At 32.9% G+C, this 21,862-nt stretch overlaps 2 protein-coding genes across 2 annotated transcripts; both read right to left on the bottom strand.

Annotated features, from left to right (window-relative positions):
* Nucleotides 1-13,431: 13,431 nt before the first annotated feature.
* On the bottom strand, nucleotides 13,432-15,805 carry LOC125207129 (uncharacterized). The gene is made up of 3 exons (XM_048106349.2): nucleotides 15,487-15,805; nucleotides 15,042-15,117; nucleotides 13,432-14,960 (listed from the first exon to the last, which is right to left on the bottom strand). Exons 1-3 carry the CDS (start codon nucleotides 15,514-15,516, stop codon nucleotides 13,534-13,536), a joined length of 1,533 nt encoding a protein of 510 aa, XP_047962306.1. The 5' UTR covers nucleotides 15,517-15,805; the 3' UTR covers nucleotides 13,432-13,533.
* A 1,614-nt stretch (nucleotides 15,806-17,419) lies between these two features.
* On the bottom strand, nucleotides 17,420-19,958 carry LOC125207211 (uncharacterized). Its single transcript, XM_048106456.2, has 2 exons — nucleotides 19,747-19,958; nucleotides 17,420-19,575 (listed from the first exon to the last, which is right to left on the bottom strand). Exon 2 carries the CDS (start codon nucleotides 19,573-19,575, stop codon nucleotides 17,686-17,688), a length of 1,890 nt encoding a protein of 629 aa, XP_047962413.1. The 5' UTR covers nucleotides 19,747-19,958; the 3' UTR covers nucleotides 17,420-17,685.
* Nucleotides 19,959-21,862: the final 1,904 nt, after the last annotated feature.

Below are 21,862 nucleotides of genomic sequence, written 5' to 3'. Positions count from 1 at the left end.
TTGAATTGTATTTTCAATGAATATCAAATGCCGTGTCCCAAATAAACAAATGATTGGACTTATCGTTTCAACACAATTTAAATACACCTAGGCCCATAAAAGTCCTACACTCCTAAATAAAAAATTTAAGTTACAGTATATATTACATTACAATTATTTAAATAAAATATTTAATTTAAATAAAGTACTCGTATTATGCATTAAATAGTGGAGTACTAGTAAAATTTAAAATTTTGGGAGTTTTATTATTTCAAAACAAAACCAATCCGGCCAGATCAGAATTTCGAAGATAAAGAAATTTAATTTGAAAGATTAGAATCATATTTAATATTTTTGTTTGGTTTGATTTTATTTGTCAGATTTAGAGTATTTTATACTTGAGCCAAAGAAATAGTATGATGATTACATTGTTTCCAATATACCATGCTCGCATAACGGCATAAGGATTGTAGTGTTCAATATTCATCCCATTGCATTTTTACACCCGACTTCAACCATACTAATTAATTTGGCATTTTGGATATCAAAAGCTCGAATCTCGTCGTATTTATAAGAGAAAATAATGGCATTCATATCAACATACTACTATTTCATACAGAATACATGTCCTAAGAACAATTGTTACTGGTCAAAAATTGGAAATTTGAGAAACATTAGATTAATTAAATTAGTTTTGTGAGTTTTAAGTAACAAAAAATGAGTGGAGTGGATGGGCAAAAAACAAGAAAGGGGGTTGGAGTTTGACCATTAAGTCACAAGAAACATGCACACTGCCCTCTTTCCAACTGACATAATGTGGTCGGAACGCATTTGGCACCCTCCTAACCACCTCACCTCAATCTCTAATCCTAACTTTTTCTTTTCATTTTTTATATTCCAACTCATGTCTATCTATAACTCCTTTATTAATAGCAAGAGGTGAACAAATCATTGGAGATCTTATCATAGTTAAATAAATGAAACTTCAATAGTAAAACTACTATTATTCAATCATTAGTCAAGACATTAATTATTTTATTCGTTTGTTTCTTTTTACTAGTGGATCTAGTAAGGTTAATTTTACTTTTTTCATTAAAAGTGACCCCAATACTATTATTGGTCTATTAAATTACAAACTTTAGTCAAATTTTGGTATTTTTTACAAATTTTAAATTTATTCTAAAATATTATATATTTTACATTTTTGTTTACTGTATTATTTTTCACGGCAGATCAATCATCTTATTCGACTTACTTTCGTGCATTTCCTTTATTCTGTTGACACTATTAAATCAATATGGTTTTCTACGTGTCTTTTTATCCTACGTGTCACAAACACAAATTTTATGGTTGCAACGTATAATAAGTTTTTTTTTGGCAAATATATCTTATTATATTTGGGTTAGATTGTGAAATAAACATAATGTAATGTTTGTGATCTTTTAAGTTAATTCTAAAATTCATAGGAAAATATCAAAGTTCATAGTTTTAAAAACCAATATCAATATGAAATTTAGACATCTTATTAAAATGGCGTTATACATATATTGGATTTGGCATTATGAAATTGTATATTGAACGTACATGTGCAAACACTATTGTATGTACTTGTGTAGTACTAATATTTAATGGTCATACGAGTTGGAAAGAGTAATGTAATTATGCATTTGATTAAATATGCATATGTGATATGACTATGATTTATTATTGTCTAGTAACTTGACAATATTTAATGATTTCATTATATTTTATCATTTTATAGTCTAAACACGATATCTCAATAAGGTTTTGAACATTTTCACTTCTATAATACTTTGCACTAGTAATAATTTATGATCCGAACTTTTAATTGGTGTGATTTGGAAAATGGCCCTAAATTTTAAAATATGGAGTAATAAATTATTTGAAATAACATGAAAATTATAAATATAATTGGAATGTTAAAAAGAGCATTAGCCTATATAAAACACTAACTTTTGGTCACATATGTTATCTTTTACAAATTGTAAAAGTTGGTTATAAAAATAATGAACTTTGACATTTAAATTAATTTCACATGATTTTAGTTCGATGGAATTAAAAACTTATGAGGTTCATCCAAATAACCTTATTATCCACTTGCATATCAAACACATATGACACTACTACTATTTAAAAATTTGGGCCATTTAAAAAATTTCTTACAAGTCTACAACTACTATTTATAATTTTTAAAGTTCATTTTAATTTTGTTTCATAAACACATCGACACTTTTATACCTCAATCTCTTGTTATTATTGTGTCTATGTACAGTACATATTCGTTTGATAAGAAAGATGAGATATAACAAGATTTGTTAAATAAGATAAGAAATGCGGGCTTCGTGTCAAGATAAACTCGGATGAAGGTTTTTTCGTTGTTGTTTGGTAGACAAAAAATTGTCTAGATTTTGTATTAATAAATCATAATAAATGAGGTAGAAATGCTATCCGACCAAATTTGTGAGATGCATATCTTTGTATTTTAAGAAAAAATATGCGGGCTCGAATGGGCCATAGAGAAAACCACGGGCTGACATAATAGGTTAACTATGATATCAAACACTTAGAAATAGTCATATAAGTATCTATATCTAGGCATTACTACCTTATCAAACGGGCCCTATTGTTCACATTTTTATACTATATCATTCTTAAAAAACAATAATAATATGGAAATATTAAATAATGGAAGCAGTCTGCATACAAATCAGGGGAGTATTTTTTTTATCTGCAATAATATTTTGTTTTTTGAAAAGAAAATCTTAAATTATTCTTGAAGTAGATTGATAATTATCATCGTGCTAATAAACAATCATAACCATAACGCGCTTTCACTATTTTACCCCTGGTTTAATCGGCTCATCAGCTTATGGTATCTTCGACTAATCGGCTCGGCTTTAGACTAACATGATTATTACTGTACTTTATTTCGTTTTTCTTTTATTTATATTGAAAATCTATTAAACAGATAGAGGTTTGCAAAAAGAAGAAAAATAAAGTAAAAGATAGTGACAAGATGTTGAATTTTATGTGGGCGTTGGAGTAATAGTTAAACTTAGAATCTCTAATTTTTCAATTCATACTATTTTCTCAAATAAATCTTTACAATAGTATAAAAAAATAAAATAACTAAAATAGCCACGTGATCTATGGCTCCATTTAATTTTATTTTATTTTGAGAAAGAAAGCGTAGAAACTCCTCAATAAAAAACAAGATGGGAATGCATAAATAGGAGTATTCATATATGAGTATTAATTATTGAGGGATGAATGTCCATGTTGAATATTAACCCACATACGATTTCCATTAATAAACACCAAGTCTATTAAAAATATGTTTGAATTTTTTAGGTAAAAAATGTAGTATTATAAAGTTTGTTAAAAATTGTGTTATTTATTGGCTATATACATTTATACCCAATATCGTGCATTAAGATATGTACTATATGTTCGTGTACTATAAAATTGAATGAGCATTAAACGTATAACAACTCTACCAATTATATCTCAATCTTTTCAATATTAAATGAGAGTTAAGTATCCCATCTACCCTGATTTTTAGTTTTACCAATTTTATTTCGATTTTTAAATCAAACAAATTCATCTTTACCTTTAATAATTGTTTCAGTTCTATGGCAAATTTTAAATTGCGAGGTGCACAGTGAAATGGCGTGTATATTGAGTAAGTTGCTACAAATTGAAAACATTAGGTTAGTATTGATAATTAAAACACTTGAAATAAAAATTGACACACTCATTATAGGTTGTGGATAAAATTGATAAATTCAAAATTTGAGATGTCATTGATAAATTATAGATGGTTGTAGATAAAATGGATAAATTTAATTTTTTGAGATAAAATTGATAAAACTCTATCATATATATTTAATCAATTTTTTTCGAGACCTATATAAATTGCATGCTCTTTAAAAATAAAGTAAAAAAAAATAATCAAAAGCTAACATAATCTAGAAAGGAAGATAGTGTGGAAATAGAATTACTTTCCATCGACGCTAGTTTAAAAAATTATTAGCATGGGAAATCGTTCACACTACAAATGTAGAAATTTCGGGTCTTAACTCTTAACAGTCAAGCCCCACAATTAAAGTAAAAAATAAAACAATTTTCTCTCAATAATCGTAAATGAAAGTTTATTGAAAATCATATTCTCCGACAACAATATTTTTCTAACAAATCCATAAAGATTAATTAGCGGGAAATTTATAATAAATTTAAGGAACTTTATAATTTCATGTTAATAACTCATTCATTTAATAATAGGCAAAGTTTGTTTAATTTCTCTTTCAACTAATTAATGAAGAGGAATCAGCGACCAATGACTGAAATCGGGGAAAGGTGATGGTATTATGGAGGGAAGATGGTAGAACCCACCAATTCTTGAATTAATTTTTATATATATTTCCAATTATTAGTTTAGCTAATTAATTCCACACAAGGCTAGAATAAAGAAACTTGGAAAGCAATACAATCTTGCATTATTTTTTATTGTATTGTGCAAAATCCATACACACCCATCTTATTATTGTACAACTTAATTTATTAGATCACCAAGTTTAAGTGTATGACATATACTCCTATACAATTAAGGAAGTATTGGATATTTTAAAGAAAAAATATTACCTTAAACTCAATCCAAGTATCCACTTGATTATATGTTAAACAATACCTAGAAGTTTGAGCTTTGAATGGGAAGTCCCTCGAAATTAACCCTCTCAACCCCACTTCTTTTGACTTCTATCACTCTTTATAATTTTAAATTAGGTTAATGTTGCTTTCTAATAAGTCTAGTTAGTCACGGGATTTCAAACAAAATACTTGGCCCTTGATTGGAAATCCAATCAATTTATTTATCTACTTATAAATATAAATATGATTATTTGCTTATAAATAATTAAACTTTTATCAAATTTTAATTTTATTCACTATTAATTTAAAAATCTCCATGTCAATTAATGTATTTCAGATTTTGCTAACAAGACCAAATTAGAAGACAACAATTAAATTGTTGTTGTGGCATAATTGTGGTTATATTGCTTACACAAGGCCAACAACCCCCGTGGTAGTTCTCCATTTCTAATTTTTATATTGTAGATAAATCTATGGGCAAGAGAATCTGCTAGGCGAATATAGGAGATTCTTCATTCAAGATTGAATCTTTACCAAGAGCGTAACTTCATGTTTGGTTTCTTCTGCGATTTGGTGCAGCCGAGACTGAGGATGATTGATGCATTTTGTATAGGTATGAACATAATTATTGAACATCTTTTTTTCAAGTGCGAGCCACCTAGTAGTCTTTGACATTTTTGTTGGGATCGATGGAATATTTCTATGTGTATTCTCAATCATACAAAAGAATGTCTGCTATCTTGGATGGGTGTCCTATTTAGGAGGTTCGACAATATCGTGTGGATATCTATGTTCTATGTCATTTCAAGGCCAATTTGGAACATTCAAAATAAAGCCGCATTTCAATATTTTAAATTAAACTGAAAATTTGAGAAGAATTGACTCATTTGGCGTCTAGACACTTGGGCAAAGGGATGGTGTCCAAACCTCCCCTTTCTCCGACCCTTTGTATTGAGAATCTAAACCATATTAGATAGTGGTAGAATTTAAGAATGTCACAAAATGGTACGCATTGAGTGAGTTCTTCTGATATACGTCACGAAAATTTATAGAGGAGTATCATAAATATACATTTAAAATTTGGTACGCCACGTAATATACGAATCGGAGATCCCTGCGCATGAGTGGCAAATTGATGATATCATCGTTTGATCTACGCGTTACTGATGCTTCAATCCAAATAATTCCTTAATTCAAACACAATAATTTAATGATTAAGACTTCTAAAATAAAATGATTCCATCGTAGATCAAGTGAGGGGATTGTTAATCCTTGGACGCAAAATAGTACTTCCTGTCAACTAAGATATAATTAGAATTGGAAAATTAACAGATGGATTTGACATGTAACAATTCGACAAGTTGATAGGATTTGTTGCTTATTAGATCCAATAATTAGTTTATAAAAGGGATTTGTTATAGTATAGTGCAAGGTTGAATTTATAAGGTTCCTAAATAAAGGAAAAAAATATATCAATCCCTAGGTTGATAGAACGTTAGGATGATTGATTAAGTAGAATCATTCTTAATGAGTACGCTAATTATTATTAGTTTTGTAGTAGTAGTATATTAAATGGGGGTGTCACGTTTCTTTTTCCTTAAAAATTGTATGTGTCCTTGATTTGTTGAATTACCGTAAAAATTAAATTTGACCAAAATATATAGAGCCGAATTTTCGACCAGTCAATTGAGATAATTAAAATCAACATAGCAACCTAATTATTTTCAATAATGTATAACCATTTTTAAAATTTATTTAAGACAAAAATATTCTGCAATTAACTTTTCATATCCTTAGATTGCCTTGTCTTAATAGATTGTGTTGTGTCACTTGTTTACTTGGGCGTAATTTGAGTACGTGGTGCATTATGAGGTCGATATTCTTTATATGCATGTCTGATATTATCGTTAGTTTTTGTGATTTTTGTAATTCTCTTTTGATATCTGGTGTATCGATCATGGACTCTCCTCGTCAATTGATGGCTTTCAAAATTTTCATATTTATATACAAAAAAAGGATAAACGAGTAGGTATTCAGTATTCTAGACCTACAAAATTTTCAAATATTTCCTTAAAAAATAATTTTGAAGAAAAGTATTAAAAATTTATGAAATAGTCACACATATTTTTCAATTATAAAGGGCCGGGGAGAAGAATGGTCGTACTAAATACTTAAATAATAAAATTAAAAATATAAAGGAGGTAGACATGTAATGATTAAAATCATGCACAAGATTGTAAGATCGTGATATTAAATATAAAAAAATCATGATTGTAGTAAGCATGATTGGTGTCTCTCATGTAGTTTGAGTACCACGTGCAACAAATTGAAATATATTTAGCAGCTTTTGAATAATACTCCTACCATTTTATCTTTTCAATTTAAAATCAAGTTATATTTCTATTTTAGTTGAGTGTACTTAAATTGTTGATCCTAGTGTTTTAGATCTTGATTGACGTTCAATTAAAAAAGTGAGTTTTCAAATGGATCGACGTACATGTTGCTGGACTATTGCTATATTAAAGATATGATTAAATATATTGTGTGCCAAGATTCTTCGATCTTATGAGATTTGAGGAAAGTTAATTTGACCTTATTTCCACCTAACAGTTTCTCTTCAATCAAAGTTGACCTTATGTATGTATCGAGCATTTTTTTTAGTAATCTCGTTAAGATAAGATAACATTGAGATTCAATTAGGCTGAATTGCATACCATATTTATCATACATTCATACTACTCCATAAGATAGTAGTAATTGGGAAGAATATTGAGCAATTTAAAATAATTGATGACTATGCTTCCACTATATAATATCGGACTAGCTAATGACCTAATAAGTTAATTTTGTTCAACCTCACGAAGCCCCAAAACTGTTGAAAAAAATTATAAATAAACAAATTCACGACAATAAGCTACTACTATTTCATTTCTTACTTTATTTCAATCTAGCCCAAAAATCCAAGAAAATCTTAAGCAAATATTCCCTCTGTCCCACTTTAGGAGTCTCAGTTGAGTTCGACACGAGTTTTAAGAAATATAAAGGAAATTTAGAGAGAAAAGATAGTGAAATGTGAGTCATACTTTTTTATATTAGTTTTATAATAAAATGTGAGTGAAAAAATGTTAGTGGATTGTAAGGCCTAATATTATATATGAAATATTCCAACCGGGACTCCTAAAACCCAAAAATGGTAAACCGTGACTCTTAAATTGGGACAGAGGGAGTAATCACTAGTTTTGGTTGTTAACAATAAGCTAGTTTAAACTCGTTTTATGAGACACTTCGCTAAAAGTTTCTATTGATACCATATGAGTTCTTCGGTATGCTTGTGTCACTCGAGTTCTTAATCGATAAATTAAACTCGCATTACTTGAGTTTTTTTTATACACATTGTATACTAGTGCCATTTGATTTCTTCATGGTTAATTTATGCTCATATTACTTGAGTTCTTCATTGACAATTTAAGCTCGGCTCTTATGAAGAAGTTTTATTTATTATGCATGTGCTAAGAGTTTTATTAGATATTTTTTGTTTATTTTAGGAATTGAATAATTCAGATAAAATAGTATGGATTATTTCAAAACCGTTATATGGTTGTTATGTCATGTTAAAACATGGAATCGGAATTTGGGAACAACATTGAATCAAATATTGGAGCTTACAATTTGATGTTGTATTGTAAAATTTGTGGTATGATTATATCTATTTCGTCTGTTTCGATTCTAGGTGACACATTTTCATTTATAAGATGTACTACCTCCGTTCCCCAAAATTTGCTACACTTTGACCTGACACGGGTTTTGAGAAATGTAATGGAAAGTGAATTGAAAAAGTTGGTGGGATGTGGGTTCTACTTTTAAAGTATTAGTTTTATAATAAAATATGAGTAGGAATGAGTTAGTGGAATATGAGGTCCACTACCAAAAATGGTAAAAGTGAAATGTATTAAATTTTCAGGGACGGACTAAAATAGTAATATGTATCAAATTTTCAGGTAAAGAGGTAGTAACATGTAACGTTCTAAATTACACATGTAAGAAATATAATTTCATTGTCTAAATTTGACGTGCATGTTACATTAAGACATTAAGATTAAATCTTATTTTGACAAAATCTCAGAGTCCTACGTTGAATATGGAGTGCAAACATACTGCTACTCCAATTTCCAAGTCTCAAACAATAATTCTATTGGAATTATCTTCTCTTTTCTCGAATAAATTACTCTACTAATTATGGTGTAATAAGCAGAAAATGGTACTAGTAGTAGTAGTGGAGTAGGAGTATGTAGTAGTCGGGTGACAAGTGTCAAGTACGAGAGGCGGGTCCCACTAAATTTACTGTGTGATTAGACAGATGAGATGGGGCCCACGATGAGTATGTCCGCCGATGGCCAAACACTGGGGTCGCCCGCACTGGAATATCTCTACTTTTGATGCTCTCTTCTAATTTGTTTATTTTTTAGTGATAAGACTATACCATATATCCTGCAAAATTCCTGTGGAGTCTCAACGCCGTTAGATTTGACGTTTGATTTACCTCTTTAACGAGCTCTTCTTCTCTCTCTACATTGTCTCCGTCACATTTAATTCTATCTACATATCTTTTTTAAAAAGAATAGTAAGTACTACTCCCTATATTAAATATAACAAAAAATCAAAGTTATTATTGCAAACAAATTGTGATTAAACCGTGATTTACTTATTTTTATTAGAAGACTCCAACTAATTTTGGTTTTTTGGATGGTTTAGTTGATTAACATACCATATCGTGTTTGAGAAATTATAATCACGTTTCTTTACTAAAATATTATGTATATGTAGCATGCGTTTCAAAGTTCACGACTCAATTCGAGGTTGTAAGTAATTGTGGTATCCTTCCTCATTTCGAATAATAACAAAAAACCTTATTAATTATCGTAAATAACATAATTATCAAAATCATTGTACTACACTCTTATTTAGTATTCTGACTCTTTTCATTAAATGTTCTTAGCCATCAAATTACACATATTGAAAAATAGAAAATCTGACTTAATAATCTTATTAATCATCATACTAAATAAACAGGTGGAGTACAATTAATTGCCAAATTTCATAAAGTATCACTAAACACGAATAAAATGGGAAAAATGTCATAATTGTACTCAATTTTGGATAGATGACATTTATTAGTGAATAAGAAGATAAGAGACATATTTAAAAAGTAGTAATCGACCGAGAAGAAAATTTCAAAGAATATTACTAGTAAAACTAAATTATAGGAAATGAAAATTCGATTTATGTCTTGTAAGAAAAGTTGATGATTTTGGGACCGACAAAAAGAAGTAAATGACTTTATTTTCGACATAGGTGGAATATTATGTTTGTGTCACACAACAATCTTCTCTATGATATAGTCAATCTTTATCTCAACTAGAGGGTGTTTGTTTTCATTTTCAAATATGTGTTTTTTAATTCTTATGTTATCATGGAAATTCAAATTGCTTTTATTCTTTTGTAATACCTTTTCTTTTATATCATAGTTATATCAATATTTTTCTGGAGTATATGACTGTGTAATACTTAGTAACCACATAGATGTGTATTTGATATTTATAGTATGTGCATGTATTAGTTTAAGTAGAGCGATTTAATATCTTAATAAAAAAAATATTATAAATGTATATTTTTAGTGTATATTAGTTCAACCTACGCGCTGACGATCTTTGATATACATCGATTTTAGTAAGGTTATTATATAGTACACTCTTTATTTATAGTGTAAGAGCAGGTCTTGTGAAGAGCATTGGTGTGGTGTTATGCTCTTGCAGAAGAGCATGAAATTGAAAATCAATACAAGCGGATCTGAATATTCTTTAGAGAAAGAGCATGGATATAGATACTATATTTTGACAAATGGAATATATAGATACTGCATTACTACTATTAATATATGAGCAAACCTAAGCCTACTATTAAGAATAAAATGAAATTAATTTATTCAAATCACATTAGTAAATACTTCAAATACTAACGTGGAGTGTAATTCAATGCATATATTAATTAGTAAATTAAAAATAACATTATAAAAAATTTACTTTTACATAATTAATTAACAAAAATATTTAGTCGTATTAATAGTCATTTATAATATTCTATATAACTAATATAAAAACAATAAAAAATGCAAATGCAGAACCTATATAGATATATACACATGCTAAAAATTATTAAAACTTAGTCAGTCAACAATAAATACACACCATCCACGAAGATGATTATGACAGTTTTTCTTCTACAAAATACTGGTTTGAAGGTAATTGTGTGTATGATACTTTTCTTAATGATGCCAAATAATTCCCTATATGAATAAACTACCTGTAAAAACGAAGAATAACTGTACAATTAAATTGTTAGTATACGATATAATATCATTCTTCTATTGTAGATAGGATCCAAAAGAAAAAGTAACACGATAAGAAGCAAAAATAAATTAAATAATCAAACTAAAAACATAAAACAACAGGAAAGGAAACTAACATGTTAAGCTCGTGAATTCATCTGCAATAAATGACAAAGAAAGAAACAGTAAATGAACAATAAACAGAAAGATAGTTTATACTTTAGAGAAAAGAAAATTAAGCGAATCTTTCAACAATAAACAGATAAATGATTTTAAAAAAAGAAAGTTGAGCAAATCTTTTGTGAACATATACCAAAAAAAGAGATCATTAGATCAACAATAAATAGAAAGATAGTTTAGAGAAGAAAGCAAACCTCTTATGGCAATAAATTGACCTGCAATATTTGCAAAAATAAAAACATTCAGCATAAGCAATAAAAACACCGAAGATTTAGAGAGGAGAAAAGAAACTAACCACCCATTAATTAACTCTCTATTAATTTTAAATAACTTCCCACTGACTTCAAATAACAATTTAATAAAACAAAAGTAGTTTTATTTTAAATAATACTAATATCTATTTTAAAAGAATATTTCCCTAAATATTCAAAAACTCCCCTTTTATATATTGTATAGATTTGTGTTGATTTAAATAGACTGATTTAATATTGTAACCAAAGATATCAGGTGATTGTATTAGTTTAAGTAGAGCGATTTAATACTTTAGCCAACGATATCAGAAATGTGTATTTACAACGTGTGTTTGTAATGATTTAAATAGACCGATTAAATTATTGTCATAACTAGACGTAAGGTGATTGTATTTGTTTAAATAGAGCGATTTGATATCATAACCAAACAAGGGCAGATCCAGCATATACCCAACTAGGGTATCTGCCCCTTCTCAAATGCATAAAAAAATTTCTATATGATATACTTTTGCCATTCCTCAAGCAAAATTCTGGCTATGCCTCTGTAACCAAATATATCAGAAATATAGTGTTTGTATTGATTTAAGTAGAGTGATTAATATTGAAACCAAAGATATCGGGTTTAAAGATATCGTGACATGATTATTAAATTTTGCATAATTTAAGTAGAGCGACTAAATATCATAACTAAAGATATCGGATTCAAATTTATCGCGACGTCGTCATTAAATTTTGTGCATCCAATGCAAAATATGGACATCCATGGATAATAACATCAAATTTAATTAGGTCCCACTAGAAATAGCATAAAATATCTTCCAACTCTTTTGTACAGTATTATTTTCATTTTAAGCATACACACATAAATAACTTCCTTCCTTATATATTAATCGCTCAAATTTAAACAGGGTGGAGCATTAATTCAAGAATAATAGATTTTATACTAATTAAGTCATGATACTAGGACGCAGATAAGAGTTCAAATAATAATTAAGCTACAGCTAATTAAGATTTCCATTCTAATCCAAAGTGTGCAAAAAAGGAATTACAATTAATTAATGTTTATCTACTAATGTAGACACTACAATCTACTGATTCTTCTGCCAAAATGATTAATATTTTCGTTTTTATCTTTATTTTGGTTTTTCATTAGAGTGTCAGATAATATTCCCAAAGATTTCGTGATTAGAAAATTCCAAAATTGTCCTACATGACAAACAATTCTAATGTGTATCGATAGTGATTTATCAATCTTCTCCATCTCCAATCAATAATACAAACTTTTTAGGAAATTGATGTTATTTTTTTCCCAAATTTAAAAGTTCAGACATATCGCCACCAAAGTCACAATCTATTATCTAAGAACTCAAAAAAAAAAATCGATGTAATTCACTAATTAGACTATCGATATAGAAATTGAATGTCCACACACACACACACACAAAAATACTTTAAATATTTTAAATAGATACACAAATTGAGTGTGGATGCCACAGTCAATCAGTGAAAGGACTGAATGTTTTTTCATGAAATTTTGTACTACACTATACCCCACATCACACTCCACAAATTCATAATGCAATTGGCCACCACTAAACGTTAAATCCTCCACTAAAAACGCCTAGTCAATATACATAATCATTCATTTTCATTATCTTATGTCAAACAAATCTAAATATAGACTAGATTTTGAATCAAATACTCTTCAACTTGGTCAATTTTATTTCCTAGTGTCACACCACACATACCCCCTATTGAATACTAAAATTCACGTGAAGGTAGTGTGAACCATAAATTTAGAGCAAGATATAGAAATCACAATTTGTGCAGAGAGATAGAAATGGACAGGTAGATGGGGTTTATTTTATTCTCTTCCCTTTTGCATTATTTTTCTCAAATGCCATCCTATTTTTTTGCATTTCACAAATTATACTCCTAATTCAGCCAAATAAAAAAAAAGAGGACATATAGAGAAGCAAACTCGAAGTAAAAACATTTCCATGTGTAGTAGTACTATAACATCAATTCAAGAAATTATGAACTATTAAGCTCTTGATTCATCAACCTCCCTCACATCACACTACAACTAGAGGTGTTCTCATCACTGAACATGGCATACTGGTCGGCCCGCTCGCCGGGTGGGGGAGGGTACGGGTAGGGCGGGTAGGGCGCCGGCATGTAGTTCACGGCTGGGGGAGGCCGCGCGTACATCATCGGCTGGAACCTCTCGTTCCCGTTCGCCCTCTGCTGGTTCATCATCATGGCTGCTAGCTGCTGCTGGTAGTAGGGGTTGTTGTTGCCACCCCCCGCCATTTGGTCAGGCGGCCCACCACCCGGGAAGTACCCTGCACCACCACCACTACCACCACCATGAGCCGCGGGCAATCCTTGCACGGCGGCAAGGTTCCCCATCTGCCCCATTGGTGGTAGGTTTCCCATATGCCCCATTTGGCCCATAGGCCCCACATTACCACCACCACCACCCATAGCCATCATGTTAGGCATGCCATGAGGTCCATCACTCATTTTCTTGGCCCCATTAGGCATGAAATTGTGCCCGTTTCCTCCGCCTCCTCCTCCACCGCCACCCCCATTTTTATTTTGGCCAGCATTGCCTCCACCACCACCACCATTCTTTCCCCCCTTCGGACCACCACCACCACCACCTTGATTCGGGTTCCCACCACCACCCTTCTTCCCACCACCACCTCCACCACCGTGGTTCATTTGAACAGGAATGCTACCACCTTCGCCCCCGCCTTTCTTCCCATTCCCAGCAGCAGCACCACCACCGCCACCGGGCTTCATCATCTGAGGGAGCTGGCCATTCATCATGTTCTGCATCATCATCCCGGGAGGCATCTGCGGTCCTCCACCACCATGGCCGCCTCCCATAGCCGCCTTCATCTTACTCATGGCCGCGTGATCCATCTCATCGAGCTCATCATCATCAAAATCATCGTCATCATCATCAAAGTCATCGTCATCATAATCATCATCATCGCTCAAGTCCTCCTCCTGAGGCAGCTTGAACTTGACCGACTTCGCATTCTGCTCCTTCCCACCATGGCCGGGTGGCATCTTCGCATCCTTCATAAACTGAGGCATCATCTTCATATCCTGAAACCCCTTCATCTGCTGCAACTGCTGCAATTGCTGCTGCAGCTGTTGATTATGCCCAGGGGGGCCTCCCCCACCACCACCTCCTCCTCCTTTGCCTCCTCCACCGCCACCCTTTGGCTGATTGTTAGCACCACCACCCTTCTGGCCTTGCCCTTTACTCCCACCACCACCGCCCCCTTTGCCACCGTGGTCGATTTGGAGATTCTTGAACTGGTTGTTGAGCTGGTTTTGATTGTGACCGTTGGAGGGCTTTGCACCCCACATCTCAGCATGCTTCCCATTCTTGATTAGCTTCTTTATCAGTGTGTTTGGATCAACATTCCCAGAAACAGTCACCTTCCCTTGCTCTGAATCTATCTTAGTAGTGTATACACCTACCACCAAAACCCCACATTAATTCCTCTCCAAGATTCACACACACTCACCATAAATTAGTCAAGAAAGTTTGTTCATACCTTCAATCTTCTGCAAGATTTTCTTCACTTTATGCTTACATCCATCACAGTGTATATTGACTTTAAGAACACAAGTCTGCAAGAACAAGCAACCAACCACACAGACACAGCCACCTCAATTAGAATAAAGATTGCAACTTTAACATTCTTGAGCCAAAATCAGACCAGGAAAACAAGAAATCAACACTGAAACTACACAAAAATCAAAACTTTATCCCAACGAAAAAAGTCCATTTCAGTGAAATCAACACAAAACATGAGTGACTGAGAGAGAGAGAAACGGCACTGAAAATCTTGAGTCCCTAAACAAGAAAAAATACTGAATGCACACGCAATACAGCCTATCTCTCTCTCTCACACACACACACACAGAGAACAAATACACAAACACGAGCTCACCATTTATCAAGAAAAATGTGCGTGTAAGAGAAAAGAAAGTAGGTACCTGGATCTTCAAGAACTCGTCTTTACTCATTTTGCAGCCCCCTCAAAGCACAAGCAACACAAATTACAAACAGGGTAATGCAGTGAGAGAGAGAGGTAGATCTGAGTGAAAAAACAGTTTGAACAAAATGATGTGCAGTCCCTTCACAGAAGTCACAAACAAGGAAAAAGGAGAGAGAAAAGGAATTCAGGCCCTGTTTGCAAGCCACATTAACACTTCCCCTGCTGAATTCTGGACTACCTCCATTTCAGAGTTTTGGAGAGAGAGAGAGAGACTGTTGCAAAGGGAAAACAAAACAAACACCCTCACTTGTCTTGCTTTTGGAGCTTTATTTATGGTTAGCCCCTTTTTTTAATACTATTATTATTTTTTTAATAATAAGGTGGTGGGGATGATTATTACTGCATAACCCACCTTTTAATCATATTATATTTACATTTATTTTATTTTTCCTTTTCCCCAAGTTTCACATCGGCTCGGCTCCGATGTTTTCCCGGCTCGGCTTAACTCGTGTGGTAGGTTGAGCTAACCATTGTCAGATTTGAGATGATACAAAACGATATCTGCTGAAATATCTGTATAAATATTTACTACCGTCAGATTTGAAGTCAGATTTTACCCTCTTCAAAAAGTGGTTGAAGCAATAAATTTGTTTATATATTTTGTCATTCATTCTTTGCTGTGTGACTTGACAATAATGCCCTTGATCTTTTTCTTATAATTTGAGTTTTTTTATTTAATACACTATGAAGTGTACTTGCCTAAAATAGAAAATGTAAATTTAAATCGTTGATAATCTGTAATAGCAAATGAAATATTATTTCTTGGACTAAGTATTACCTAGATTCTGTGATGGGACATTTTCAGTCAAAACTCTTTCATAGTACCACTTCACTTAAATTAAATTGTGAAAATTAATTTTTTAAAATTAGTTGTCGATTCTGTAAAGCTTGAATTTATTGGTCTGACATTTGCTTATCAAATTATACACTTCGACAATTTATTTGTTCAAAGAATTTTATGTCAAATCTATCGATAAAAAGGTTGTTTGGTTTTTAATGAAATAAGGATTCTTGGTTAATTGAGTTAGTCCATTGAATTGCAGACTAAGATTTATACACTTTAATGTATTATTTGGTCAAAGAATTTGTCAAATCTATAGATAAAAAAGTTTGTTGTATAATTTTGGTTTTCTATGAAATAAGAATTCTTGGTCAATCGTGTCATCGGTCAGTCCAATAAATTTTAAACAAAATTTATATACTTTGACATATTGTTTAGTCAAAGAATATATGTCAAATCAATAGATAAAAAAGATGTTGTAGGAAGTATTACTTTGGTTTTCATGAAATAAGGATTCTTGGTTAATTGGGTCAGTTCATTCAATTTAAGATTAGGTTTTTATTCAGATTTGAGGTTAATTGAGTTTGAATTTTATTGAGCTAAAAATTTCAATCTAAATATCCGATTGTTCGTGTTTCGAACGATAAATGTTCAATTGTTCGAGTTTTGAATAAAACCTAATGATGAAAATCAGCCTTTATAATTTTTATACCTTTATAATGGAGAAATGGATGCAAACAAGTTGAACCAATCATAGCAATCAATTATTTATTCATTTTTTTCTTATCCCATTCATAAATGTGTACTCTTACAGATATTATCCAATAATATCTCTTCATTTTTATCTTGCCTGCGTGCTATTATATAATGATAGTAAATACAATAAGAAAGGAATTATTTTAATTGCGTCAAAAATAGCAATTAGGATCGAATTCATAAGAAAGCGATTTGGATGGTAAAATCATAAAAATAGACTAAAATAGGAACAATAGGTACTCCTAACTTGATTCAAAATTCCACCGCATTCTTAAATTTAATTCTGTGCAGTTAAGGAAATTGTACGACTTAGATAAGAGGATACAAAAAAGAGTTACAGAGAAAATATCTGCATGAATTTAATCAATGATATACTCCATATATCCATCAGCCTTTACAGTGGTACATGTGGGATCTCAACCTTATCACAGCATACAAAAAGAATTACTAGTAGTACATAAAAAATATATCAATCTGCTAAAAGAATTACTATATACCCAAATTTCACCAAATATACCTGCATTTTTCCGGTCACAAAAATGAAAAATCTAATCTTTCCAGCTTGCAATCTTGATTGATGGCTGAAAACATTGTGCCCCCTCACACGGATGAATGCTCGGGCCTCACGCAGAGCGCGTTGATCAGCACGTGCCCGAGCATGAGGTCCACGAAGTACTGGTGGCCGATCTGTCCATCACGCCACCTGGCCTTCAACGGGGCGCGCCCATAGTGCACCCCGTCGTTGCACCGATTGTCAAAGTGCCACGGGTAGGTCATGTCGAAATCGTCGATGACCCGATCGAGCAAGCCATAATGCCTCAGCTTGTCCACCACCACCCCATTGAACACCTCCATCTTGTGAGGGTTAAACGCCATCGACCTAGCGTAGCCTCCTGTGGCTACGGTGGTCCGGTATATGACCTCCGGGGGATCCAGCCCCCTCTGCCTCACCCCCTCCATCACCCCCTTCCAAAACTTGGCCGCGTAGTCTGCGCCCTTGATGAAGTTCCGGATGGTGGACCAGTATATCCCGTCGTGCAAACCCGAGTTCATGATTACAGTGTCGGGCACGACACTTTGAGAGAAGTATCCCTTCAACGTCTCCCGGTAGTCCTCGTTGATCAACGAGTTCAAACCTTGGTAGTTCCCAGTGTGGTTCCAATGCCCGTTGAAGATGCTCGTGAACCGCACTGTCTGAGACGCGTTTCTCGGATTCGTGATGTTCATGTCGAACAGCCTCGGAACGGTGGGAATGTCGGTCACATCCAAGATAAAATGCAGGATGTTACGGATGGTGTCACAGTGGTTGGAGTCGCCCCACCAGAAGATCCAGCGGCCGCTCAAGCACTTCCACGCCTCCCGGCTCCTGTAGAGCTTGAACGAGCATTGGGCCGAGTACACCCACCCGTTGCTCTCCAGCACGCCTAATGGACCACTACACCACGGCCTCTGGCAGGGGAAGCTCGGGCTTTGGCACCTATACCTACCATCATAGCTAATCGCGCATTTTTCGTTCTTAGCATGCCTTGTCCAACGACCAGACCAGACATCCCTCGTGTAGTCACTCCACCTGCAATGCCTGATCTTGGGCAAACGCACCACAGACCTAACGAACGTGATTGGAACCAAGCGAAGAACCTTATCCAACACAAACTTAGAAGGCGAAAACTTGAGACCCTCGTAGTGCCTATACAACAAAATGATGGTCAGATTGTAGTCACCAGCAAAATCAGGGTGAACTTGGAGCGAAAACGAGTATGTCCCGTTGCCCATGTCCTTAACCGGGGGCCTAGACTTCCACTTCTCGCTCGAAAGATCGGTCTCAAAGTAATCGCCCCCCAAACAACGAGGCTCCCCTGCCTCATCAACAGCTTGGAACACAAACTCATGGATTTCACCAGCCACCAACTCCACATTCTCACTTCCATCCAATCCAGCAACCCTAACATCCACAGTTTTCGAATCCTTACACGCCTCAGCACCCGGTGCCAGCCAGTTTGCAATGATACGAGACGAGTAATTCGCCTCCAGCTCAGCCGAAATCCAAGACAGAACCCTAGGGCTTGGAGAAGTGTCCATCTCTGTCCTAGTCTTGCTAGAATCAGCTGAAACATTAGGGCTCAAATTCGAAAACGTAATCGAAATGGACACATTGAGAGTTCGATTTCCAACCAAATCAATCGGATCAACACTTGGATGAGTTTCTGCCAAAATCTGGTTGGTGAGGTTCAAATCAATCTGGTCATGATTTTCCAATTTGGGCTGAAACTTAATGGAACGATTCCTAAAGCTGAAATCTTTAAAGGGTATAGTAGCTTCTGCGGCAGTGTCGAGCTTCACCACAACAAAATCACTCTGGAAAGTGCTCATGCTCACACCATCAATCCCCCACACAATCAAGATTCCAAGAAACACACACATCACCAAAATCTTGAACCATGAATGAACTATGGGGTTTGCCCCCAGAAACCACGCAGATTTCTCCCTCATCTGAACAAAAAAACACATAATAACACCAAGAAAATCAATTTGAGACAAAAATTCCTAAAATAGCATTGTTTTGACTAAAGAAGTAGCAGAAAAGCAACTTGCCCAACAAAATATAAGTGCTCTGGTGTGTTTTCTTGTAAAAATAAAACAAAGTTATCGTTCAAGACTCACCCTTTCTTCTTTTATTTTATTTTCTTCAATATTGGAAAAGCCAATAGCTGGAATTTCCTTCAGTTTTGCTTTCCTCAATGTAGCCGAAAATCCCTCCTCTGTCTCTGTGTGTCTCTGTTGCTGTCGCTCAAGAATAATGGTGCAGTGATTAAAGTAGTGGAGAGTTTGTTGCTGGAGTTGAAATTGAAAAATCAAAGAAAAAAAGAAAGGCGGAAATGGAGCCGGAGTTGGATTATTATATGATGGCCATAATCAATTCTTGCAAATGGCTCGTTTTTACCATTTTGCCCTTCTCGTTTCCGCCGTCCACCGACGGACAGTTGGCGTTTAACTGTGTTGGAACGCGGTCCTTTTTGTCTTTTCCTGCTCTCGCCGTCTGCATGGTTCTACCGGCCTTCGTTTGCCACGTGGGCAGCTGCTTTTCCATCGATTTTTCATTAATTTTAAAATTCTAAGCTTGCATTTTTTTAATTCAACAAAAATACATTTTTGAATTCTTTGTATTTTAAATGATTGATTATTATACGATATGTCATGAACATGAAAACAAAACAAGAATGATTGAGAGAGACGTGCTGATCAATTAGTCGCATTTTTAGAAAATCATTATATTTTTATATCATATGTTAGTGTGATCCCACATTCCCACTTATATTCTTTTATCCTCTATTTTATTAATTATAATTTCCTTTGAGTCAACCTGTAGCAGTTCGTTTAAACGTTGATTATAACCTTTAAACTTTATGAAAATTTCATTTGTGGAAAAAATGTAATGGAATTCAAAGTATTAAACAAGTAAAGCTTATGAATAAAATCAAATGATATAGTAAGTCAAAAGTAGTTGCACTCTTTTTGCACTAATGAATGGGGTGCGTTACACCTACCGCACAATTATTACAAGTCAAGTACATAATGGAGTAACTATTGCTAGTAGGAATACATTCTTATTTGATTATTTAATTAAATTTTACCTCTTCTTGATATTGGAGTTGTGCTCTATTGGAATCTAGACCTTATTATTTACGGGTAAGGTCACATCACTTTTGTGTTGTCGGAATCATATTTAATTACTAACGGTAATTACATTGGAAGGTGATTGATAATGGCTTTCTCCTCATTTCTAGGCGTTTGTTTGTTAAAAATGTGTTATGTAAATTTTCGATTATTATGACTTTATAGATTCAAATTCAATAGAGTAACGTACGTCAATTATTAGTGCAAAATAAAGAATATCAGTTATACGAAATTAAATTTAACATACTACTATAATATTTTTGCAGTAATTCAGATATTGCAGCTTTATGGTTTTAGTACAAGTGTACAACATCTAGTAACTTAGTTTGGGTATACTCGTCCTAGATTTATAACAAAAAAAATTTACCAAAACCCTTAAAAGATTATTATAAGATATTATAGTAGTAGTAATTGAATTGAATGTCGGCATTGAATAAAACGACAGAGATCATGTGACGGAACGACACTGCACGTTGCAGGTGCGCTTCAATTATTTGGCTGTGCATTGTTGGCAGTATAATAGGGGCACATATTCCTCCTAGACGTGGCCAAAATCATACTTTATAAAATTGTTAAAATCATACGTAGATCTAAATAAATTGTTTTCAAATTTCATAAATTTTTTTAGAGTAGTGATAAACGTACGTATACGTACGTACATAACCGAACTTTTTTAAACATTTTACATTGAAAATCATTTTATAAACATTAATTGATTTAAAATAAATTTCGTACTAATCATTTTGCAACACTTCAAGAAAGATTTAAAATTTATACTTAAATATTTGTATATTTAATAAAATATATATTTTCTACTAAATATTGTATATTAATTCAAATCATAGTCGAAATCATGCTACGATTCGACATAAAATTTCTATATCACTTCTTTGTTATTGCTACATATATTACAATAAATAACAAAATTAATTTTTAATTAAATTCACTTAAATCTAAATTTTTTTAAAATATTATGTACATGTACAATTATGTACGTTTATCTTTTCCCAAATGGTTATATTAAGTACATCCGTACTACTAATTGATTAAGTACATCACAATTTTGACATTTTCTCAAATTCACATCTTACATAATAATCAT

Source organism: Salvia hispanica, chromosome 6 (assembly GCF_029641045.1).
Source record: "Salvia hispanica isolate PSC_SH4W2 chromosome 6, Shi_PSC_v1, whole genome shotgun sequence".
NCBI classification, from domain to species: domain Eukaryota; kingdom Viridiplantae; phylum Streptophyta; class Magnoliopsida; order Lamiales; family Lamiaceae; genus Salvia; species Salvia hispanica.
The sequence above is the reverse complement of the archived record's forward strand: the minus strand, read 5'-3'. Positions and strand labels throughout refer to the sequence as shown.